This window comes from Nerophis ophidion, linkage group LG20 (assembly GCF_033978795.1).
Source record: "Nerophis ophidion isolate RoL-2023_Sa linkage group LG20, RoL_Noph_v1.0, whole genome shotgun sequence".
NCBI lineage: Eukaryota > Metazoa > Chordata > Actinopteri > Syngnathiformes > Syngnathidae > Nerophis > Nerophis ophidion.
Genome location: NC_084630.1, coordinates 33,449,097 through 33,475,277, shown reverse-complemented (window position 1 = coordinate 33,475,277; position 26,181 = coordinate 33,449,097). Strand labels below are relative to the sequence as shown.

Genomic DNA, 26,181 nt, shown 5'->3' with positions numbered 1-26,181 from the left:
CAATAATAAAAATATATATCAGGCTTTTCACGATAATAAAAATATTCTAATCGGAAAAAAAAGATTAGAGCGCCACGCAACGTGCTCGCATGTTCCTGAAAAAAATTCAAGTATCCTCCCAACACTTATTAGTAAAAGGTTCTTGTTTGCAGACAACTACCATATTTTTGAGCTCCAGGTATAATTAAAGTACCAATGATTGTCACACACACACATATATATATATATACAGTATATATAATGAAAAAAATATTTAAAAAAAAAAAGAGAATCGATTCTGAATTGCACAACGTGAAAATCGCGATTCGAATTTGTGCGATTCAGAATCGATTCTCTTTTTTTTAATATATATATATTTTTTTTCCTTTTTTTTTTTTTTTTAATTAATCAATTCAACAAACCACTACACAGCAATACCATAACAATGCAATCCAATTCCAAAACCAAACCTGAGCCAGCAACACTCAGAACTGCAATAAACAGAGCAATTGAGAGGAGACACAAACACGACACAGAACAAACCAAAAGTAGTGAAACAAAAATGAATATTATCAACAACAGTATCAATATTAGTTATAATTTCAGCATAGCAGTGATTAAAAATCCCTCATTGACATTATCATTAGACATTTATAAAATAAAATAAAAAAAGAACAATAGTGTCACAGTGGCTTACACTTGCATGGCATCTCATAAGCTTGACAACACACTGTGTCCAATGTTTTCACAAAGATAAAATAAGTCATATTTTTGGTTCGTTTAATAGTTACAACAAATTTACATTATTGCAATCAGTTGATAAAACATTGTCCTTTACAATAAAAGCTTTTTACAAAAATCTACTACTCTGCTAGCATGTCAGCAGACTGGGGTAGATCCTGCTGAAATCTATGTATTGAATGAATACAGAATCCTTTTGAATCGGGAAAAATATCATTTTTGAATTGAGAATCGTGTTTAATTGAAAAAAATAATCTAGTTTGAATCTAATCGTGACCCCAAGAATCAATATTGAATCGAATTGTGGGACACCCAAAGATTCACAGCCCTAATATATGTGTGTATATATATATATATATATATGTATGTATGTATATATATGTATATATATATATACATATATTTTAAGGCCTTAATTTTAGATACATGAATTTAAGACTTTTTAAGGATCCGCGGATACCCTGTATATACATATACACACACACACACACCCATATATATATATATATATATATATATATATATATATATATATATATATATATATATATATATATATTAGGGGTGGGCAAATTAATGCGTTAATTACGAGTTAAGTCATCAATCTATTAACGCCGACAATTATTTTATCGCACATTTGCGTATGTTGTTTACATGCTTTTATTTTGTTAACGCCGTTTTGGACTGAATGACGCGTGCTTGCTAGACCGGCTAGCTAGCATGGGAATACTTTGCCGACTACATCCAGCGGCTTGTGAAGCAGCGGAGTATATGTGTTGTCTGTCTAATAATGAATAATGCAGACGAGGAGTGTTGGCTGAGTTCTTAATGTTTACTTTCAGAGCGTGCATATCACAACATACAGGATGCCATCATGGCGACACAACCTAAACCGGGCTACCGCGCATGCTTGTCACTCCTGTTGCATGCTGGGTAGGGTAGTTCTTTTTTTCCCTGGCTCATAACATCACAATATAGTACCATGTATATGCGTTCAGTTTATCAAAGCACCAAGCAAACAATCGGAAAATTCCCATCATATCAATTCCTAGATATGGTCATAATTATTTTAAGTGCACTACGCAGAATAAACACAACATTATTAATATTGCTACTACGGATAGTTTGATCAAAAATTCCCTAAAACAGCCCACTACCTATAATATAGGTTTTTTAAACATAAGATCCCTGATAAAAAAAAGGTTTCTTCTGTTACCTCAGAAATTGCCTGTTCAGATGTTATGATTGTGGCTCAGAGATTTGTATGTAGATTATATTTATCTTCCATAACAAACAGGATAACTTAAATACCCTGGCAGTGGCAATAAGCTTAAATGTTTGTATTTACATTTTTTGAGTTGATTTTCATAAAATATGCTATTTAACTGCTACTGTTTAACAAGGACTGATTTAAATTGTGTTTGCACAACAAATATTTTGGCGCCTTTGTTCATGTGGGAGAATATTCCAATAAAGGTGCACTACACACTACTTTTGAATTCATTATTGGGCTTTGCGTATACAATGCAGTTAATCACGATTAATCAGAGAAATAGTGCGATTAACTTCGATTAAAATTTTTAATCGTTGCCCAGCCCTAATATGTATATATGTGTGTGTGTGTGTGTGTGTATATATATACAGGGTATTCGCGGATCCTTAAAGAGTCTTAAATTCATGTATCTAAAATTAAGGCCTTAAAAAGTATTACATTTATTAAAAATTCCTAAGATGGTCTTAAATTCAGTACTCAATGGTCTTAAATTGTCTGGCCAGTTTTTTTTGTTTTTTTTTTCGGGGCACGTCTGAGTAAAAGTGAGTGATTTCAGTGTCAGTCGCGCGCATAGTCAGGTCGCGCGCAGACTCCTTCCTTTCTTCCTTGCTTCCCGCCTTTCAGTCAGCATGGGGAAATGCAAGTTTTGCGAGCGTTGGCTGGAGGACAGCCGGTTTAAAAGCTGACTTAAGCCTGTTGCCAATCCCGAGGAGGCCAGCTGCATACTTTGTAAGAGGGATTTCAAACCTGGCACCATGAGAATTAGAGCGGTCGAATCGCACATGCAGTGCGGTAAGCATAAAATCGCGTCAGAGAGCCAAAAACAAACACCGGGCATCTCTCAGTTCTGCGTGGGTCCAGCGCCAACGTCCCCCCAGCTAGCAACAACTGCCGCTAGCAGCACTGACCTGACACTAATCTTCGGCGGGACAGCAACATTAAAATCCGAGGTGTTATGGGTCTTGCACACTGTGGTGAAACATCAATCCTAAACCTCAAATGACAGGATTGGCCATCTTTTTCGTGTGATGTTTCCTGATTCTCAGGTTGCTAATACATTTTCCTGCGGAAAGGATAAAACAGCATATATTACGAGACACGGATTAGCACCTCACATCCAAAACCTGCTCTTCGACCAAGTCAACGGGTCTCGGTATGTGTTAATGAAATGTCATTTATTTTTCCCCTCACCTCGGTTATTACGTTTTTACTGGCGTTGGTGTTGGTTTGTTTGTTTTGGATGTCAAAGTTTTTGGACCTCTCAAGATTTTCGATAAGCTGTTTGGCAGAGTGGTGCTCATCAGTTTATTAATAGTCATACAAAAAGTAAACTTGACTGATTGTCATTGAAGTTGTAGTACAGTGGGATCCCCAACCATCGCTTATATTTATAGATTTTTTATCATTTTTTTCTGTCTTAAATTTTATTCATGGTGCCATTAAAAAGGTCTTAAAAAGTCTTAAATTTGACTTGCTGAAACCTGCAGATACCCTGATATATGTGTGTGTGTATATATATATATATATATATATATATATATATATGTGTGTTTGTATGTATGTGTATATGTATATGTATATGTATATGTATATATATAAATTTGTATATATATACATGTGTATATATATATTTATGTATGTATATATAATATATATATATATATATAATAATATATATATATATATATATATATAAATTTATATATACCTTGATCCATCCATCCATTTTCTACCGCTTGTCCCGTTCGGGGTCGTGGGGGGCGCCGGAGCCTATCTCAGCTGCATTTGGGCGGAAGGCAGGTTACACCCTCGACAAGTCAGCACCTCATCACAGGGCCAACACAGATAGACAGACAACATTCACACTCAAATTCACACACTCGGGCCCATTTAGTGTTGCCAATCAAATTATCCGCAGGTGCATGTAGATGCCTTTCGGCCGTTGGCCCAATTTATTTTAACCCAATGCGGCCCCAAACTTTCAGAACAATACCTCCAATTTCACTTTTTATACGGAAAAGTCAGAGAAAAATCCGGGCTTTTGACACCTCCATTATAGCACTGAGGAGGCGAGAGAATGACAGACTTTAAAATTCCACCTTTCTTCCAATTTGTGTCAGTGCTGTGACAGGGAATAACTCTTGTATTGTGTGACACTCCCTTTCCAGGTGGAAGATGAGGACGACCTGGACACCATGAGGGACCAAACAGATGAAGACGAGGAGGAAGATGAGGATGAGGACTAAGACAACTCTGCAGGAACTATATATATATAAATATATATATATATATATATATATATATTTTTTTTTTTTTATATATATATATATATATAATATATACACGAGAAACGAGGACTTTGATTATGAAGCAGGTTTCTCTCCAGCGGCAATGTTTTCTTCACATTACTGTCACACAGCACATGTACACTGTTAGCAACAACAAAGGTTCTTTCTGTGATCTTTTTAAGTAGTCAGTGCGTTCATCTCGGCTATTTTCCCCATCACTTGGGATGACTCGGGCTCCTCGTAACGTGTCGTCGCAGTCAAAGCTGAAACGTAGAAAAAAGAAGCTCCCCTGCCACATTGACAAAGAAAGACGTAGCATCAATTTTCTCTTTGTTTCAGTATTTCCCCCAACATCCATTCATGTTCCGCTCTGCGAAATGCTGCAAAAACTGACAGACGAGATGTACAAATTAAAAAAAAAGAAAAAAAAGAGAAGATATTTTGGTCATCGGGCTTCTGTACGATAATGTGTAACTTAAAATGTTTATGAGCCACGTTGAAATAATCTATTAACGCCTAATATGGATTAATAATTGTTGGTAAATTAAATTTTACTAAATCATCATGATGGTTTGCTCTCATGTGTTCATACTGCTGTTTAGAACAAAGCATGATTGGAGACATGGGCGTGTCCTCAGCAGCCGTGCAGTTACAGCTTGCCAACACCAGAGGGTGACAAACGCCTTCCTAAAATAAAATGCGTCAAGCGTTGCAGTATGTTCTAAAAATATATCTCACTACTCCTTTTAGGAAAACACCACCTTACCCTCTTTGGAAAACATCATTTTCACCGAATCACTGATATGTTGAAGTTCAACTTGTTAAAGTACAATCCATGACATGCTCATTAAATCAAAGTACCAATGATTGTCACACACACACTAGGTGTGGCCAAATTATTCTCTGCATTTGACCCAGGTGAGGGGAGCAGTGAGCAGCAGCGGTGGCCGCGCCCAGGGAATCACTTATGGTGATTAAAGTCCCAATTCCAACCCTTGATGCTGAGTGCCAAGGAAGGAGGTAATGGCTCCCATTTTTATAGTGTTTGATATGATTCAACCAGGGTTTGACCGTGTTTTTTTGCTTAAAAAAAGTTCAGCCATTGCGTATATTAATTTTCATACATATGTTGCGCTTTTAATGACATTTTTCCATGTTTTATGTTCTGACATTGAAGTGGAAAAACAAATATGGAATGATTTTAGATGTATTTATTACAATTGTTAAAAGGCAAAAATAAACATATACCATTATTCGGACAATCAATCAATGTTTATTCATATAGCCCTAAATAACAAGTGTCTCAAAGGGCTGCACAAACCACAAGGACATCCTCGGTAGAGCCCACATAAGGGCAAGGAAAAACTCACCCCAGTGGGACGTCGGTGACAGTGACAATGATGACTATGAAAAACCTTGGAGAGGACCGCATCTGTGGGCAATGGATATCGAGCGGGTCTAACGTGATATTGTGAAAGTCCAATCCATAGTGGATCTAACATAACCGTGAGAGTCCAATCCAAAGTGGATCCAGCAGGAAACCATCCCAAGCGGAGGCGGATCAGCAGCGCAGAGATGTCCCCCAACGATACACAGGTAAGCGGTCCATCCTGGGTCCCGACTCTGGACAGCCAGTACTTCATCCATGGTCATCGGAACAGAGTAGAAAAAGAAAAGAAGCGGCAGATCAACTGGTCTAAAAAGGAGGTCTATTTAAAGGCTAGAGTATACAAATGGGTTTTAAGGTGAGACTTAAATGCTTCTACTGAGGTGGCATCTCCAACTGTTACCGGGAGGGCATTCCAGAGTACTGGAGCCCGAACGGAAAACGCTCTATAGCCCGCAGACTTTTTTTGGGCTTTGGGAATCACTAATAAGCCGGAGTCCTTTGATAGATTTCTTGCCGACAATGGTTCTTTTAGGGAAAAAGAAAGATGAATCCAGTGTTTTAAAATCCATGCTTGAATTAAATAGGTTAACGTTTGTTTTATTGGAGACATAATGATTACAGTGTCAGCGGAAGAAAAAACAAAACACTCCAACTCTTCAATACAGAAAGTCAAACTTACCAAATTGTACAACTTATAGCAAAACAAAAACTATTTTAAATTAAAGTTATGTTAAAGTAACAATGATTGTCTCACACACACAAAGTATGGTGATATTTGTCCTCTGCATTTGACCCATCCCCTTGTTCATCCCCTGGGAGGTGAGGGGAGCAGTGAGGAGCACCGGTGGCCACGCCTGGGAATCATTTTTTTGGGCGATTTAACCCCCAATGCCAACCCTTGATGCTGAGTGCCAAGCAGGGAGGTAACGGGTCTCATTTTTAATAGTCTTTTGCAGACCTGGGCAAATTATGGATTTGTTAAGCTTTTCAACCTGGCCCACCAGACATTCCCAAATATTTTGTTTTTAGTTCTTTAAGATAAAAAGTGTAGCTGCCATTATGATGTGCACTCATGTTTTCTCATGACCTTAAGTCTTCAACTATACTAAGTATTTCAATGCTAGGAATCTGCACTTATGGATGATAAACCAGTTACTATGGTAATCTAATTAGTTACTTTGGTAATCCAATTGTTACTTTGCTAATCTAATTAGTTACTATGGTCATCTAATTAGTTACCTTGGTAATCTAATTAGTTACTATGGTCATCTAATTAGTTACCTTGGTAATCTAATTAGTTACTATGGTGATCTACGTCACAGCAGCTCAGACGAGGCACCAAGCAGTGTGGGCAGGAAGCGTTTCCACAGACGCGGAAGGAGATTTTCACAACAAAGTTCTAAAGCTTAGTGATATATAGAATAGAATAGAAAGTACTTTATTGATCCCTGGGGGAAATTCAGCAAATATCAGATTGTAGGTGGGTTTATTTTGTACCCTTCGCGTTCATATTTCACTGTTTGTTGCATTTTTGTTGCGTTTCCCTTGATTGTAAAATAAGTCGATGGAAAGCGGGTGTGACGTTCATATTTTGTCAATATTCAGTGTTTTATCCTTCATAGAAAAACATTTAATTCCATCATGTTTATTAAAGGCGGTCTGTCACAACGTTTTTAGCATTCAGTCAGACATTATTGTGAGGTTTTGTATTAGTGTTCCTAAAAATAGAAACTTTTTTTCTCTAAACGTTGCCCCCCGAGTCAAAATAAATGGCCAGGCCTGTTCTTTGGTATGACTCGGCCCGGGGGGTTGAACTCACAACCTACTTTGCAAAACAATTGCATCCATCCATCCATTTTTTCTACCGCTTATTCCCTTTTGGGGGGCGCTGGTGCCTATCTCAGCTACAATCGGGCGGAAGGCGGTGTACACCCAGGACAAGTCGCCACCTCATCACAGGGCCAACACAGATAGACAGACAACATTCACACACTAGGGCCAATTTAGTGTTGCCAATCAACCTATCCCCAGGTGCATGTCTTTGGAGGTGGGAGGAAGCCGGAGTACCCGGAGGGAACCCACACAGTCACGGGGAGAACATGCAAACTAAGATCCCGAGCCCGGGATTGAACCCAGGACTACTCAGGACCTTTGTATTGTGAGGCAGACGCTCTAACCCCTGTTGCACCGTGCTGCCTGAAACCATTGCAATGAAGTAAGAAAAATTTCGATTTTTTTTTTATTTTAAGAAAAATATATATTTTTACTTTTCATTTATTTTTACAATGCTTTAAAATCTATATTGTAAAATAAAGTAAGGCATTTTTTTCCCCAAACCTTTAACTTGTGTTTTTAAATGCATAAAAGAACCACATCATTTTTTTTTTTTGCATCAAGACATTTTGACTTTGTCATGAACCTCTATTTTTCAACAAAACTAAACTTTTTTTTCCCCACTAACTTATAAAATGCTTTGGTTGAAATTATGATCTTGGTGTTGTTAGGGTCTGTTTCGACCCAGTTATGAAAAAAAGGATTATCAAGCAATAATTAGAGCCAAAACTGCACTGACAGCCAACTCCTCTCCCAATCATGTAAGCTTTAGAACAGGGGTCACCAACGCGGTGCCCGCGGGCACCAGGTCGCCCGTAAGGACCAGATGAGTCGCCCGCTGGCCTGTTCTAAAAATAGCTCAAATAGCAGCACTTACCAGTGAGCTGCCTTTATTTTTTAAATTGTATTTATTTACTAGCAAGCTGGTCTCACTTTGCTCAACATTTTTAATTCTAAGCGAGACAAAACTCAAATAGAATTTGAAAATCCAAGAAAATTTTTTAAAGACTTGGTCTTCACTTGTTTAAATAAACTCATTTGTTTTTTTTTACTTTGCTTCTTATAACTTTCAGAAAGACAATTTTAGAGAAAAAATACAACCTTAAAAATTATTTTAGGATTTTTAAACACATATACCTTTTTGCCTTTTAAATTCCTTCCTTTTCTTTCCTGACAATTTAAATCAATGTTCAAGTAATTTTTTTTATTTTATTATTGTAAAGAATAATAAATGCATTTTAATTTAATGCTTCATTTTAGCTTATGTTTTTTCGCCGAAGAAAATTTGTGAAATATTTCTTCAAATTTATTATGATGTAAATTCAAAAAAATTATTCTGGCAAATCTAGAAAATCTGTTGAATCATAATTAAATCTTATTTCAAAGTCTTTTGAATTTCTTTTAAAATTTTTGTTCTGGAAAATGTAGAAGAAATAATGATTTGTCTTTGTTAGAAATATAGCTTGGTCCAATTTGTTATATATTCTAACAAAGTGCAGATTGGATTTTAACCTATTTAAAACTTGTCATCCAAATTTTAAAATTAATCTTAATCAGGAAAAATTACTGATGATGTTCTATAAATTATTTTTAAAATATTTTCAAAAAGATTTGACTTGGCTGGTTTTTCTCTTCATTTTTTTTGGTTCAATTTTGAATTTTAAAGAGTCGAAATTGAAGATAAACTATGTTTAAAAATTAAATTTTCATTTTTTTCGTGTTTTTACTCCTCTTTTAAACCGTTCAATTAAGCGTTTTTTCATCATTTATTCTCTACAAAAAACTTCCGTAAAAAGAAAAAAAATGTACGACGAAATGACAGACAGAAATACCCATTTTATATATATATATATATATATATATATATATATATATATATATATATATATATATATAAGGTAAATTGAGCAAATTGGCTAGTTCTGGCAATTTATTTAAGTGTGTATCAAACTGGTAGCCCTTCGCATTAATCAGTACCCAAGAAGTAGCTCAGTATAAAATTCTTAAAATGAAAAAATAGATACTTTTATTTAAGAGATGTGTTCAGTAATAATCAGTTAGCACAACAACCTTTTATTCATTTATACGATTCGCTTTGTTTATTTTACCATTTTTTAAATTGAAATTGAGGGTTATACTGACAAAACTTTTTTACTTTTTACTTTTATTTAAATTGATGTCAACTCTGTACACTGCTGCTGGAATTTTAATTTTCCTAAAGGAACTCTCCTGAAGGAATCAATAAAGTACTATCTATCTATCTATCTATCTATCTATCTATCTATCTATCTATCTATCTATCTATCTAAAAAAAAAAAGGCCCACACTTAAAATATTAAAACCAATGTTTTCATGGATAAAGAAGCCGAACAAGTTAACTAAGAGATGAGAAACAAATTGGATGATGGATAATTGTTTTTAGTGTATTTTACAGCTGATTTAAGACATGGGTTAAAACTGACCCTTAACACACGGGTGTCCAAACTTTTTCCACTGAGGGCCACACATGGAAAAATTAAAGCATGCGGGGGCCATTTTTCGTTTTCAAACCATAACAAAATATATGGATTTTTAAAATGTACTTTACCTTTAGGGGTCCCGGGGACCCCTAAGTTATTAAAATGTTAAAAATAAGTCAAATTTTAATTATTATTTTTTATTTAACGCTTACAGTCAATCTCTATATCAACTAAAAAAAAAGGTTTTACGGCTTTTCTGTCAAATTTTTTTTTTTTTTTTAATAGTAAAACTGAAATATGCAGTATTTAGTAATTAGAGCCCTAAAAGATCAATAATGCAGGTCACCATTGATTTTAATTCTTTATTATATTTGAGTAATCACAGTGAAAAGATAAATAAAATACCACTAAACATATTCGGGATCCAAACTAAAAATAATAAGGTTTTACGGCTTTTCTGTCAATTTTTTTTTTTTTTTTTACAGTAAAACTGAAATATGCAGTATTTAGTAATTAGAGCCCTAAAAGATCAATAGTGTAGGTCACCTTTGATTTTAATTCTTTATTATTTATGAGTAATCACAGTGAAAAGATAAATAAAAAAACACTAAATATATTCGGGATCCAAAAGGTGCCCCACTCAGATACATTTTTATTAGTTTTTTTATTTTATTTTTTACTTTCAACACTTATATCCGAAGTTGATCTCGTAATTTATCTATTGATTTTACGTTTAAACTCTTATTTGGTTTGTTTTATGCTCTTTTGTCAAAGAAAACGTTGATGTTTTTAAATGGCAACTGCAATATTTACCACATAAAACATTTTAAAATGAAATATTTGAACTCATTGGAGTTTTGAAAATAATACATTACAACACAGATTATTTTGTCATTATTTTTTTGGAGCAATGGCAAAAAAAATATAAATAAATAATTGATTGATTGAAACTTGTAATTAGTATATTGCACAGTACAGTACATATTCTGTACAATTGACCACTAAATGGTAACACCCCAATAAGTTTTTCAACTTGTTTAAGTCGGGCTCCATGTAAATCAATTGATGGTAAAGATGTTTTTTACAAGGTAAAATAAAGACAAAAGAAAATAAAAACAACCTGCATGGCAGCTTTGTGTCAAAATTGCAACATTTTTTTCGATAGATTTCACCTCTTTGCAATATTTTTAATGTTCTTTTTTATTTTTGCAATAGCATTTCCAGAATGTGTGGGGGGCCGCACTTTGGGCACCCCAGCAGAAATCTAACACAAGAGGAAGGTTAAGGCAGTGTTTTGACCCATAATCATTTTTTCAAATGATTATTAAACATGTCAACTTTTATTTAATTAAATTTTTTTTTTTTTTTTGCGGTAATAATGATCCGGGAAGAATAATGATTGTTTAAATCCGACAGGATGGTCCAAGCCCCGCCTCCTCCAGCCTCCTAACCCCGCCCCCTCCTCCGGGCAGCGGGATCAGTGGAAGCTGGCAGCCCGACAAGGAGCACCAAGACGCCGCCTTCCTCCTAACTCGGACCCCGCGGCTGCTTCACCAGTTCCGGGGCGGAGGGAGGGAAACCGTCCGCCGTCACACCTCCGCAGCCTCGCAGCGTCGCATGAGGTGAGCTCGCCCTCGTCCGACACGACAAATGTTTGTAGTTCCACGCGGGGAGTGGCGTGTCCACTTCCGGTGGGGATGCGACACGTGCACCTGCCCGCCTTACTTTTCCACGACTGCGATACTGACAATGTCGTTATCGATGCAAGACAATATCGTCGACACTAATACCCCATTTTGACTGATAACATAAACATATTAATGCCACAAAAATAAATCATACATTTTTTTTAGACACTTGTAATTCAGGGCTATATACATAAAAATTGATTGATTGATTGAGTGTGAATGTTGTCTATCTGTGTTGGCCCTGTGATGAAGTGGCGACTTGTCCAGGGTGTACACCGCCTTCCACCCGATTGTAGCTGAGATAGGCACCAGTGACCCACCGAGACCACAAAAAGGACAAGCGGTAGAAAATTGATGGATGAACAATTGATTGAGTGTGAATGTTGTCTATCTGTGTTGGCCCGGCGATGAGGTGGCGACTTGTCCAGGGTGCACCCCGCCTTCCGCCCGATTGTAGCTGAGATAGGCACCAGCGACCCAAAAACGGACAAGCGGTAGGAAATGGATTGATGGATGATTGAGTGTGAATGTTGTCTATCTGTGTTGGCCCGGCGATAAGGTGGCGACTTTTCCAGGGTGTACCCCGCCTTCCGCTCGATTGTAGCTGAGATAGGCACCAGCGACCCTAAAGGGGACAAGCGGTAGAAAATTGATGGATGATTGACTGAGTGTGAATCTTGTGTATCTGTGTTGGCCCTGCGATGAGGTGGCGACTTGTCCAGGGTGCACCCCGCCTTCCGCCCGATTGTTGCTGAGATAGGCACCAGCGACCCCAAAAGGGACAAGCAGTAGAAAATGGATGGATGGTTGATTGATTGAGTGTGAATGTTGTCTATCTGTGTTGTCCCGGCAATGAGGTGGCGTCTTGTCCAGGGTGCACACCGCCTTCCGCCCGATTGTAGCTGAGATAGGCACCAGCGACCCAAAAAGGGACAAGCGGTAGGAAATGGATTGATGGATGATTGAGTGTGAATGTTGTCTATCTGTGTTGGCCCGGCGATAAGGTGGCGACTTGTCCAGGGTGTACCCTGCCTTCCGCTCGATTGTAGCTGAGATAGGCACCAGCGACCCCAAAGGGGACAAGCGGTAGTAAATGGATGGATGATTGACTGAGTGTGAATCTTGTGTATCTGTGTTGGCCCTGCGATGAGGTTGGCGACTTGTCCAGGGTGTACACCGTCTTCCGCCCGATTGTAGCTAAGATAGGCACCAGCGACCCCAAAAGGGACAAGCGATAGAAAATGGATGGATGGATGATTGAGTGAGTGTGAATGTTGTGTAGCTGTGTTGGCCCTATGATAAGGTGGCAACTTGTCCAGGGTGTACACCGTCTTCCGCCTGATTGTAACTGAGATAGGCACCAGCGACCCAAAAGGGACAAGAGGTAGAAAATGGTTCGATGGATGGATGAATGATTGATTGAGTGTGAATGTTGTCTATCTGTGTTGGCCCGGCAATGAGTTGGCGACTTTTCCAGGGTGTACACCGCCTTCCGCCCGATTGTAGCTGAGATAGGCACCAGCGACCCCAAAAGGGACAAGTGGTAGAAAATGGATGGATGGATGATTGATTGATTGAGTGTGAATGTTGTCTATCTGTGTTGGACCTGCAATGAGGTGGCAACTTGTCCAGGGTGTACACTGCCTTCCGCCCGATTGTAGCTGAGATAGGCACCAGCAACCCCAAAAGGGACAAGTGGTAGAAAATGGATGGATAGATGATTGATTGATTGAGTGTGAAGTTTGTCTATCTGTGTTGGACCTGCAATGAGGTGGCAACTTGTCCAGGGTGTACACTGCCTTCCGCCCGATTGTAGCTGAGATAGGCACCAGCGACCCAAAAAGGGACAAGCGGTAGGAAATGGATTGATGGATGATTGAGTGTGAATGTTGTCTATCTGTGTTGGCCCGGCGATAAGTTGGCGACTTGTCCAGGGTGTACCCCGCCTTCCGCTCGATTGTAGCTGAGATAGGCACCAGCGACCCTAAAGGGGACAAGCGGTAGAAAATGGATGGATGATTGACTGAGTGTGAATCTTGTGTATCTGTGTTGGCCCTGCGATGAGGTGGCGACTTGTCCAGGGTGTACACTGCCTTCCGCCCGATTGTAGCTGAGATAGGCACCAGCGACCCAAAAGGGACAAGAGGTAGAAAATGGTTGGATGGATGGATGAATGATTGATTGAGTGTGAATGTTGTCTTATCTGTGTTGGCCCGGCGATGAGTTGGCGACTTGTCCAGGGTGTACACCGCCTTCCGCCCGATTTTAGCTGAGATAGGCACCAGCGACCCCAAAAGGGACAAGCGGTAGAAAATGGATGGATTGAGTGAGTGTGAATGTTGTCTGTCTGTGTTGGCCCTACGATTAGGTGGCGACTTGTCCAGGGTGTACCCCGCCTTCCGCCCGATTGTAGCTGAGATAGGCACTAGCGACCCCAAAAGGGACAAGCGGTAGGAAATGGATGGATGAATGATTGGGTGTGAATGTTGTCTATCTGTGTTGGTCCTGCGATGAGATGGCGACATGTCCAGGGTGTACTCCGCCTTCCGCCCGATTGTAGCTGAGATAGGCACCAGCGACCCCAAAAGGGACAAGCGGTAGGAAATAGATGGATGGATGATTGATTAAGTGTAAATGTTGTCTATCTGTGTTGGCCTGGCGATGAGGTGGCGACTTGTCCAGGGTGTACACCGCCTTCCGCTTGATTTTAGCTGAGATAGGCACCAGCGACCCACCGAGACCACAAAAGGCACAAGCGGTAGAAAATGGACGGATGAACGATTGATTGAGTGTGAATGTTGTCCAGGGTGTGAGTTTTTCCTTGCCCTTATGTGGGCTCTGTACCGAGGATGTCGTTGTGGTTTGTGCAGCCCTTTGAGACACTTGTGATTTAGGGCTATATAAATGAACATTGATTGATTGATTGATATCTGTGTTGGCCTGGCAATGAGGTGGCGACTTGTCCAGGGTGTACGTCGCCTTCCGCCCGATTTTAGCTGAGATAGGCTCCAGCGACCCCAAAAGGGACAAGCAGTAGAAAATGGATGGATGGATGGATGGATGGATGGATGATTGATTGAGTGTGAATGTTGTCTATCTGTGTTGGCCCGGCGATGAGGTGGCGACTTGTCCAGGGTGTACGCCGCTTTCTGCCCGGTTGTAGCTGAGATAGGCACCAGCGACCCCAAAAGGGACAAGCGGTAGAAAATGGATGGATGAATCAAGGTGTATGTGTGTGTGTGTGTGTGTGTGTGTGTGTATATATATATATATATATATATATATATATATACACACCAATGACACAATTTATACAAAATTGTGAAAAATGAAAAAAAAAGTTAATTTTATTTATTATTTTCTAAGGACTTCATTCCCCAAAAACATATTTAAGGGACTTAAAAAAAAAATATATATATATATTTAAAAAAATAAATAAATAAATAAATTAAAAAAAAAAAAAAAAAAAAATATATATATATATATATATATTTATATATATATATATATACACACACCAATGACACAATAGATACAAAATTGTAAAAATAAAAAAAAAAGTTAATTTTATTTATTATCTTCTAAGGACTTAATTAGAAAAACATTTCAATGTCACAATACATACAAAAATATATCCATCCATCCATTGCCTACCGCTTATTTCCTTTTGGGGTCGCGGGGGTGCTGGCGCCTACCTCAGCTACAATCGGGTGGAAGGCGGGTACACCCTGGACAAGTCGCTACCTCATCACAGGGCCAACACAGATAGACAGACAAGATTCACACTCACATTCACACACAAAGGCCAATTTAGTGTTGCCAATATAGAACAAATAAATAAAATGTTAATTAAGAAATGAACAGCTGCCAATTAACATGAAAAGGGATCCAAGGTCTGTTATATCATTGCTTACGTGCAGTAATTTCTCCAGATTTTCTGAACCTTTTGCTGATATTACGAACCGTAGATGTTGAAATCCCTAAATTCCTTGCAATGGGTCGTTGAGAAATGTTGTTCTTAAACTGTTTGACAATTTGCTCACGCATTTGTTGACAAAGTGGTGACCTTCGCCCCATCCTTGTTTGTGAACGACTCAGCATTTCATGGAAGCTGCTTTTAAAGCCAATCATGGCACCCACCTGTTCCCAATTAGCCTGCTCACCTGTGGGATGTTCCAAATAAGTGTTTGATGAGCATTCCTCAACCTTCTTAGTCTTTTTTGCCACTTGTGCCAGCTTTTATGAATAAATGTTGTAGGCATGAAATTCCAAATGAGCTAACATTTGCAAAAAATAACAAAGTTGACCAGTTTGAACATTAAATATCTTGTCTTTGCTGTCTATACAATATAATATAAGTTGAAAAGGATTTGCAGATCATTGTATTCTGTTTTCATTTACCATTTACACAACGTGACAACTTCACTGGTTTTGGGATTTATAGGTAAACAAATATTAAATATACATATCAGATGTATAAGCATATATTCAATAAAAATGATTATAAATAAATAGTTAAGTAGTTAAAGGCCTACTGAAATGAGATGTTCCTATTTAAACGGGGATAGCAGGTCCATTCTATGTGTCATACTTGATCATTTCGCCATATTGCCATATTTTTGCTGAAAGGATTTAGTAGAGAACATCCACGATAAAGTTTGCAACTTTTGGTCGCTAATAAAAAAGCCTTGCCTGTACCGGAAGTAGCAGACGATGTGCGTGTGACGTCACGGGTTGTGGAGCTCCTCACATCCTCACATTGTTTATAATCATGGCCACCAGCAGCTAGAGCAATTCGGACAGAGAAAGCAACAATTTCCCCATTAATTTGAGCGAGGATGAAAGATTCGTGGATGAGAAAAGTGAGAGTGAAGGACTAGAAAAAAAAAAGACGAGAGCAGTGGGAGCGATTCAGATGTTATTATACACATCTACTAGGATAATTCTGGAAAATCCCATATCTGCTAATTTTGTTATTAGTGTTTTAGTGAGATTATATGGTCGTACCTGTACAACCTGAGGGTCGGCCCCGCACCTTTCTTCAGCACCAGTCGACGGGTGGTGGCGATGCCCATCTCTGCCCTTCGCAAGTGACCCTCTTCGAAACACGATCTTTTGAAATGATCGCTGCATAATACACTGTACTTTGTGTGTGTGGTCCAATCCAACCATGTTCGCTTGACATCTCTGTTCCATAGTAAAGCATCACCGTCATCTTTCGGGAATGTAAACAATGAAACACCGGCTGTGTTTGTGTCGCTAAAGGCGGCCGCGATACACCGCTTTCCACTTACAGCTTTCTTCTTTGACGTCTCGATTATTCATTGAACAAATTGCAAAAGATTCAGCAACACCGATGTCCATAATACTGTGGAATTATGTGATGTAAACAGACGACTTATAGCTGGGAACGGTGCTGGAACAAAATGTCCTCTACAATGCGTGACGTCATCATACCGCGACGTTTTGGTAAACTAAAGCGGCCGTATTGGCGTGTGTTGCAATGTTAATATTTCATCATTGATATATAAACTATCAGACTGCGTGGTCGCTAGTAGTGGCTTTCAGTAGGCCTTTAATGGTTCACCTAGGAGATGAATGAGATTGTCATTAAAAATAAATGTTCAAGATGTCTGTGTATTTTTATAAATGTATAACTGGAGCATGAATAAACTGTTCATGTTTTTCAACAATATGAGAGTCCCAAAGACATGAAATAACACCCTTTCGTTAAAACTCTGGTAATGCTGTCTTAGCCAATCAATCCAACCTATAGTATTGAATTTTTTCCGTATTTATTAAATTCTGTGCTTGAACTAGTGTAATTTAGGGCCAACATTTTATAGAATATGCTTTAAAATCCCAATAAAATCTGTGATGTGGTGAACCCGCAATATTAATGATTATTAGATATAGGGCTTTTTTTTAATATCTCGATATTTTTAGGCCCATGTCACGATACACCATATATATCTCCATATTTCACAGCAGTGTGATGATTCTATGTGTCTATATTAAAACATTCTTCTTCATACTGCATTAATATATGCTACTTTTAAACTTTCATGCAGAAGGAAATCACAACTAAGTCAATTGAGCAAAAGTGTATTTATTAAACAGTTATTAAGCAGTGGCACAAACATTCATATAAATTCCAAAAGTACAAGATTGTCAGAGACATTTTTAAACAAGCGATGAGTGCACAGTGAGGGGCGGTTTAGCTCGGTTGGTAGAGTGGCCGTGCCAGCAACTTGAGGGTTGCAGGTTCGATTCCCGCTTCCGCCATCCTAGTCACTGCCGTTGTGTCCTTGGGCAAGACACTTTACCCACCTGCTCCCAGTGCCACCCACACTGGTTTAAATGTAACTTAGATATTGGGTTTCACTATGTAAAGCACTTTGAGTCACTAGAGAAAAAGCGCTATATAAATATAATTCACTTCACTTCACTTCACTTTTGTATATGATGTCACTAAGATGACTTATCAAAACAACACTAAATTAAAGTGCACTTTTTGTACGGAACAACACTACAATAGTTTAAAACAAATAAAGTGCACTTTTGTGCATGATGTCACACAAGATATTTCAATAAGTGTCAAATAAAAATGAGCTGCATAATAGGAAATCAAACAGTGTATGTCCTTCACTATGTGGTAGGTTCCTGCGAACTTTATCTTCTTCTGTTGTTGACTATTTTTCTCAAACGGTGTTGATGTGGAAGTGGTTGCTTGGGCATTTTGTTGTTGTGGCACCGGCCTTAGATGTTGACATGCGGAGTTTCAAACACTCTTCATTCTCTAGTGCAGGGGTCGGCAACCCGTGGCTCTGCAGCCACATGCGGCTCTTTATCGCCGCCCTAGTGGCTCCCTGGAGCTTTTACAAAAATGTAGGAAAAATGGAAAAAGATGAGGGGGAAAAAACAATTTTTTTTGTTTTAATATAGTTTCTGTAGGAGGACTAACATGACACAAACCTCCCTAATTGTTATAAAGCACACTGTTTGTTTTAAACATGCTTCACTGATTCCATTATTTGGCGAGCGCCGTTTTGTCCTACTCATTTTGATTGGTCCTTGAACTCACCGTAGAATGTTTACATGTATAGATTTCTCCGACTTTCTGAGACGTGTTTAATGCCAGTTCTTTTTCTGTCTCATTTTGTCCACCAAACTATCAACGTTGTGCGTGAATGCACAAAGGTGAGTTTTGTTGATGTTATTGACTTGTGTGGAGTGCTAATCAGACATATTTGGTCACTGCATGACGGCGAGCTAATCGATGCTAACATGCTATTTAGGCTAGCTGTATGTACATATTGCATCATTATGCCTCATTTGTAGCTATATTTGAGCTCATTTATTTTCATTTAAGTCCTCATAATTCAATTGATATCTCATGACACACTATCTGTATGTTATATGGCTTTTAATTTTTTGCGGCTCCAGACGGGTTTGTTTTTGTATTTTTGGTCCAATATGGCTCTTTCAACATTTTGGGTTGCCGACTCCTGCTCTAGCTAATGTGTAGCATCAAATGATGCTACACATTAGCAGTAATGTTACTTTTTGTGGCAACGCTTTTGCCCCACACTTGACAAATTACGGTTGTCTGTTCAACATCTTCCCGCTTGAAGCCAAACCACCTCCAGACGATGGACCCTGTACTGTTTTACTTGGGAATTAATTCTTCCTTCATTTGTTACTAGCTACGCACCTTCTTTCTCTGGTATTACCACTCACACTGCAGCTAACTTTACCCATACCACTACCTCTCTGCTCCACGAGGGCGTATACGCATGCGACGTATTGTATGTAAGAAGGTGCGCTTGTTTTTTGTCTCTGTCAGAAGCAGAGACAAGAAAGAGTGAGAAGAGCCTGTAGTGTAATGCCCGCAGCTAAAAGCAACTGCGTGAGAACGTATACTTCAATATCACGATATAGTCATTTTCTTGCGATATATCGACTATATTCCATATATCGCCCAGCCCTACTTATACAGTGGGGCAAAAAAAGTATTTAGTCAGCCAGCAATTCTGCAAGTTCTCCCACTTAAAATGATGACAGAGGTCTGTAATTTTCATCATAGGTACACTTCAATTCACATTGTAGGAATTTTAAAGAATTTATTTGTAAATTATGGTGGAAAATAAGTATTTGGTCAACCATTCAAAGCTCTCACTGATGGAAGGAGGTTTTGGCTCCAAATCTCACGATACATGGCCCCATTCATTCTTTCCTTAACACGGATCAATCGTCCTGTCTCCTTAGCAGAAAAACAGCCCCAAAGCATGATGTTTCCACCCCCATGCTTCACAGTAGGTTTGGTGTTCTTGGGATGCAACTCAGTATTCTTCTTCCTCCAAACGTGACAAGTTGAGTTTATACCAAAATGGATACATGGATGATACAGCAGAAGATTGGGAGAATGTCATGTGGTCAGATGAAACCAAAATAGAACTTTTCGGTATAAACTCAACTGGTGGTGTTTGGAGGAAGAAGAATACTGAGTTGCATCCCAAGAACACCATACCTACTGTGAAGCATGGGGGTGGAAACATCATGCTTTGGGGCTGTTTTTCTGCTAAGGGGACAGGACGATTGATCCGTGTTAAGGAAAGAATGAATGGGGCCATGTATCGTGAGATTTGGAGCCAAGTGAATTATTATGTGAAGTGAATTATATTTATATAGCGCTTTTCTCAAGTGACTCAAAGCGCTTTACATAGTGAAACCCAATATCTAAGTTACATTTAAACCAGCGTGGGTGGCACTGGGAGCAGGTGGGTAAAGTGTCTTGCCCAAAGACACAACGGCAGTGACTAGTATGGCACAAGCGGGAATCGAACCTGCAACCCTCAAGTTGCTGGCACGGCCACTCTACCAACCGAGCTATGCCGCCCCACCAAAACCTTCCATCAGTGAGAGCTTTGAATGCTTGACCAAATACTTGTTTTCCACCATCATTTACAAATAAATTCTTTAAAATTCCTACAATGTGAATTCCTGGATTTTTTTTTCCACATTCTGTCTCTCAGAGTTGAAGTGTACCTATGATGAAAATGACAGACCTCTGTCATCATTTTAAGTGGGAGAACTTGCACAATCGCTGGCTGACTAAATACTTTTTTGCCCCACTGTACATGACGCAGGATGTCATGATGGATGACCGTATCGGCAAAAAGGATCAATAAAAACAAATCAGATTATTGGATTGATTTGCTTTCACTTTGAACCAACTTTTATTGACAAAGGTCCTGTCCAACAACGTCCGCTATGATACTCCCGTTCTGGGGGGGGGGGCTTGTTTTCAAGGAGACCACCAGTGGAGCAGATGGTTGAGAGCCATTGTGCGCCCCTCACTCTCGTTTTAGGTTGACGTAAACAAACTTAAGACAAAAGAAGGAGCAGCTTGAGTGCGTAATGACCCGAGCGTAATGCGCATGGAGAGCGGCAGCGCTGGCTGGAACCCACTCCTCCTACATTTTGGGTACTTTTGAGGTCATGTCCTGATACTTGAAATTGGGGATTGATCTCTTGTTTGCTGGTGCATTCCCAGCACTAAACATGAGAAAGTAAAAGCATGTATAAACATTTATTTCCCAAATCTATTGCAGTGGAACATTGATTTACAAATCAATTGGTTCGTAAATAGAAAAGTTTGGATATTAAAGTAAGGAAAAAATGTACCGTATTTCCTTGAATTGCCGCCGGGGCGCTAATTATTTTAAAACCTCTTCTCACCCCGGCACTTACCAAAGCCATGCAGTAAAAATGTGAGTGTGATCTAAGGATAACATCATGATAAGCACATTTAATAAAAATATTTTTTTTATTATAATCTTACCTTTACTTATAAATATAGTCCATGCCAGCTCATTCTGATTAAAATCCTCGACAACTTGTTTATAGAAGTCTTCCTTATCTTTCTTCAGTTTTAAAAGTCTCTCTGTCTCAATGGAGATCTTCCATTATTACTTCCTGCTTCGATTGAAAGTCCAGTTTAGAAAACTGCTATCAGAAGGTCCGTCATATCCGTCCCAGCACATATCACGTGACTCATTGTCACTTCTTCTGCAGCCGAGTAGTCGCAAGAAGGATCACTAGCGCCCTCTACCAACAGGAGGCGGGAGTCATTTAGTGACTCATATTTCACACGCAGCTACGGTATTGTGACGGTCTCAACCAGTCGTCTTGCGGGTTCCCAGGACCACCAAGGAAGGACATGGCTTGAGCAGTTTGACTTTGTTTATTTTTCAATAAAACCTCAGTCCAGGTCGCTCTTCCGCTCCTCCTCTCCGCTCGCTCGCCGCCATCTTGTCAGTCGGACCGTCGGCTCGACAGGTATGTTAATAAAACATAGCTGCTTAATGTTCTTTTTAGCATACCGGTATTCAATAGCTTAGACCTTAAATCCTACTGAATAGCTCTTAATCTTCTTCCCTTTATGCGATTTCAAATTACCGGTATTGAAATCAGCCTCCTCCATTTTGAAAATGATGACAGGGGAAGTGTCACGAGTTTGACTCGGCGGTAATACTAAGCATGCGCTAATTATTTTGCGAAGCAAGTTTGACCCGGCAGTAATTCAAGGCAGGCGCATACTATATGCCCGGCGGTAATTCAAGGAAATACGGTAAATACAATTAATAGCTTCCTTCCTTGACAAAAGTGCATAGTTTGCAGTTTTTCCCCAAGAAAATTTGCTAGTTAAAGTGGTGTCTCTCCAAGGGGAAGGGGGTGCGTGGGTGTATGGAACGGTGTAACTCGGCCTGTCGCCATCACGTCTCCACCTCTTTGCTGCCACCACAGCCTGGGGGGGCAATAGATTACAGACTGCGGTGAAGTAGGCCGGCTTCGTCGCGTGAAGAAGCCTACAATTTTTGGTTGTGTTTTCCGCTGATTGCCGATATTTATATCTCGATATTTTTTCCGTAAAGTAAAAACAGTACACAAAACAGTCCTAGTTACATGAGATAGTAAGTATGTCATTATTATGACTTAGTAAGTCAATATTTTGACTTACTGATTTAATAAGTCAAATTAATGACTTACTGTAAGTAAGCGTGTTTGAAAAAAATTGTCAAAATTTGGGCCACGTGCTGACATATGCTCAACTCATCATGCTTAATTTATTACAGCATTTGGGAACCTTGGGAAACTTGGTGTGTGAATATGAATAAATAAAGTACTATCTAATCTAATGAGTGTGAATGTTGTCTGGATGAGGTGGCGACTTGTCCAGGGTGTATCCCGCCTTCCGCCCGATTGTAGCTGAGATAGGCTTCAGCGACCCCAAAAGGGACACGTGGTAGAAAAATGGATGGATGGATGGATGATTTATATATTTTTATTTCAAATAAGCAAAAAAACAAAAGCAAGTGCTGTAGCCTTAACAGCCATTATAACAAAATGAAAACAATGGAGAATAAAAAACAAATGAGCACTGTACTTTGTTTTTGTTAATAAATTTTTTTCTACATTTTTGAAAAGACGTGAGAAGAAGTTTACATTTATTTAATCCCACCCATTTTCTTTAAATCATTATATCATATAACATATGTATATGTTAGATTTTTATCAACACGTGATCCATTCAAAACTAGAATGCTACATTACTGATGATTAATGTAACCCACCTAGTGGTTGGACTGTCCGCCTTGAGATCGGCAGGTTGTGAGTTCAAACCCCGGCCGAGTGTGCAGCGGGAAAAAGTAGGAGGGTAGAGGCAGTGTCGACAACGCTGTGGATGCTTCCTGAATGTTTCAAACCACACATTGCTAGTCCATTGCTTTCTCTAAACTCATATCGAGCGAGCGAAATTAGAAAACTCCTGTAAAAGGCTCACAAAAACCTAATGTACACGGGGAGGAGGTGTGTACAAAAAAACATTTTTGTGTTCATTCTGATAAGTTTCCATCCATCCATCCATTTTCTACCGCTCATTCCCTTTTGGGGTTGCGGGGGGCGCTGGCGCCTATCTCAGCTACAATCGGGTGGAAGGCGGTGTACACCCTGGACAAGTCGCCACCTCATTGCAGGGCCAACACCGATAGACAGACAACATTCACACACTAGGGACCATTTAGTGTTGCCAATCAACCTATCCCCAGGTGCATGTTTTTGGAAGTGGGAGGGGCCTATCCCCAGGTGCATGTTTTTGGAAGTGGGAGTAAGCCGGAGTACCCGGAGGGAACCCACGCAGTCACGGGGAGAACATGCAAACTCCACACAGAAAGATCCCGAGCCCGGGATTGAACCCCGGACAGCAGGACCTTCGTATTGTGAGGCAGACGCACTAACCCCTCATCGCAGGGCCAACGCAAATAGACAGACAACATTCACACTCATATTCACACTCATATTGGGGCGGTATAGCTCGGTTGGTAGAGCGGCCGTGCCAGCAACTTGAGGGTTGCAGGTTCGATTCCCGCTTCCGCCATCCTAGTCACTGCCGTTGTGTCCTTGAGCAAGACACTTTACCCTACTGCTCCCAGTGCCACCCACACTGGTTTAATTGTAACATAGATACTGGGTTTCACTATGTAAAGCGCTTTGAGTCACTAGAGAAAAAGCGCTATATAAATATCATTCACTTCACTTCACACACTAAGTTTTCCGAGGTTCCCAAATGCTGTAATAAATTAAGCATGATGAGTTGAGCATATGTCAGCATGTGGCCCAAATTTTGATGATTTTTTTTAAACACTTATTGCAAACGCTTACTTAAAGTCATTAATTTGACTTAGTAAGTCATTAATTTGACCTATTAAATTAGTAAGTCAAAATATTGACTTACTAAGTCATAATAATGACATACTTAGTATCTCATGTAACTAGGACTGTTTTGTGTATTGTTTTTACTTTACGGAAAAAATATCGAGATATATATAGTATATCGGCATTCGGCGGAAAACACAACCAAAAATTGTAGGCTTCTTCACGCGACGAAGCCGGCCTACTTCACCGCAGTCTGTAATCTATTGCCCCCCCAGGCTGTGGTGGCAGCAAAGAGGTGGAGACGTGATGGCGACAGGCCGAGTTACACCGTTCCATACACCCACCCACCCCCTTCCCCTTGGAGAGACACCACCTTAACTAGCAAATTTTGATAAGTGTGTATACGGTAAATCGAGGTTCCACCGTATGTTCTTGCGAGGCACACTTAAGACACTTATCCACCCAGTTTTTGTGGAAAGCAGTGATGTGTTTTTGGCGTAATCCTACGAATTAACGCTCCTACCAATTGGCACAGAATGCATGACTTTGGCGCCTCCTACAGGTTGTGGTCAGAATGCTTGAGAAGACGTGCAGAAATGGGTACCTTTCACATTTGAAGCGATTCCGTACAAATTCTCTGATCCCAATTTTTGGTACTTTTGTGTTAATTGTTAAATAATATCATTTGCATTTTTTAAATGTAACATTTAAAAATAAGATGGTTATAATAACTTTGTTGTCTAGTTGTAATATATTGTGTTCTTATTGTATTTCTGAGTCATTCGCAAGTATTATATTGTGCAGTGTTTTTCAAGCTTTTTTGAGCCGAGGCAGATATTTTGCGTTGAAAAAATCCGGAGGCACAAATCATTAAAAAAATGAAACTCAGTTGACAGTAAAAAGTCGTTTTCGCAATTGTTGAGTATGACTTTAAAGCATAAGCAAGCATGCATGACTATAGCTCTTGTCTCAAAGTAGGTGTACTGTCACCACCTGTCACATCACACCCTGACTTATTTGGACTTTTTGGCCGTTTTCCTGTGTGTAGAGTTTTAGTTCTTGTCTTGCGCTCTTATTTTGGTGGCTTTTTCTCTTTTGTTCGTATTTTCCTGTAGCAGTTTCATGTCTTATATTTCCCGCATCTACTTTGTTTCTGCAATCAAGAATATTTCAGTTGTTTTTATCCTTCTTTGTGGGGACATTGTTGATTGTCATGTCATTTTCGGATTAACATTGTGTTTGCTCCACAGTAAGTCTTTGCTGTCGTCCAGCATTCTGGTTTTGTTAACTTTGTAGCCAGTTCAGTTTTAGTTTTGTTCTGCCTAGCCTTCCCTAAGCTTCGATGCCTTTTCTTAGGGGCACTCACCTTTTGTTTATTTTTGGTTTAAGCATTAGACATCTTTTTACCTGCATGCTGCCTCCCGCTGTTTCCGACATCTACAAAGCAATTAGCTACCTACTGATATGGAAGAGTATTACACGGTTACTCTGTCGAGCTCTAGACAGCCCCGACACTCAACAACAACACATCATTTGCAGACTATAATTACTGGATTGCAAAATATATTTTACCCCTATAGGTGAAATTAGATCATCTCCGGCACATTGGTTGAAAAACACTGATATAGTAAACTTAAGTTTTAGGTGCAATTCAATGAGATGGCAATTTTGGTACTCACTGGGTTGTGACTTTTTCCTTGCCCTGATGTGGGCTCTGAACCGAGGATATCGTTGTGGCTTGTGCAGCCCTTTGAGACACTTGTGATTTAGGGCTGTATAGATAAACATTGATTGATTGATTGATTGAAATTGT

The 26,181-nt window shown here is 39.3% G+C and overlaps 2 protein-coding genes across 4 annotated transcripts in view; both read left to right on the top strand.

Annotated features, from left to right (window-relative positions):
• The window catches only part of uso1 (USO1 vesicle transport factor), a 50,741-nt gene extending 45,897 nt beyond the window's left edge, over positions 1-4,844 (top strand). For all 3 annotated transcript variants that reach the window (XM_061881027.1, XM_061881026.1, XM_061881028.1), the window contains one exon: positions 4,162-4,844. In XM_061881027.1, the coding sequence (XP_061737011.1) occupies positions 4,162-4,239 (78 nt within the window). In that variant the 3' untranslated portion in view covers positions 4,240-4,844. The remainder of the gene's footprint in view (positions 1-4,161) is intronic.
• Positions 4,845-11,410: 6,566 nt separating this feature from the next.
• The window catches only part of coro2aa (coronin 2Aa), a 142,990-nt gene continuing 128,219 nt past the window's right edge, over positions 11,411-26,181 (top strand). The window contains exon 1 of the mRNA XM_061881029.1: positions 11,411-11,585. Within this exon, the coding sequence (XP_061737013.1) occupies positions 11,581-11,585 (5 nt within the window). The 5' untranslated portion in view covers positions 11,411-11,580. The remainder of the gene's footprint in view (positions 11,586-26,181) is intronic.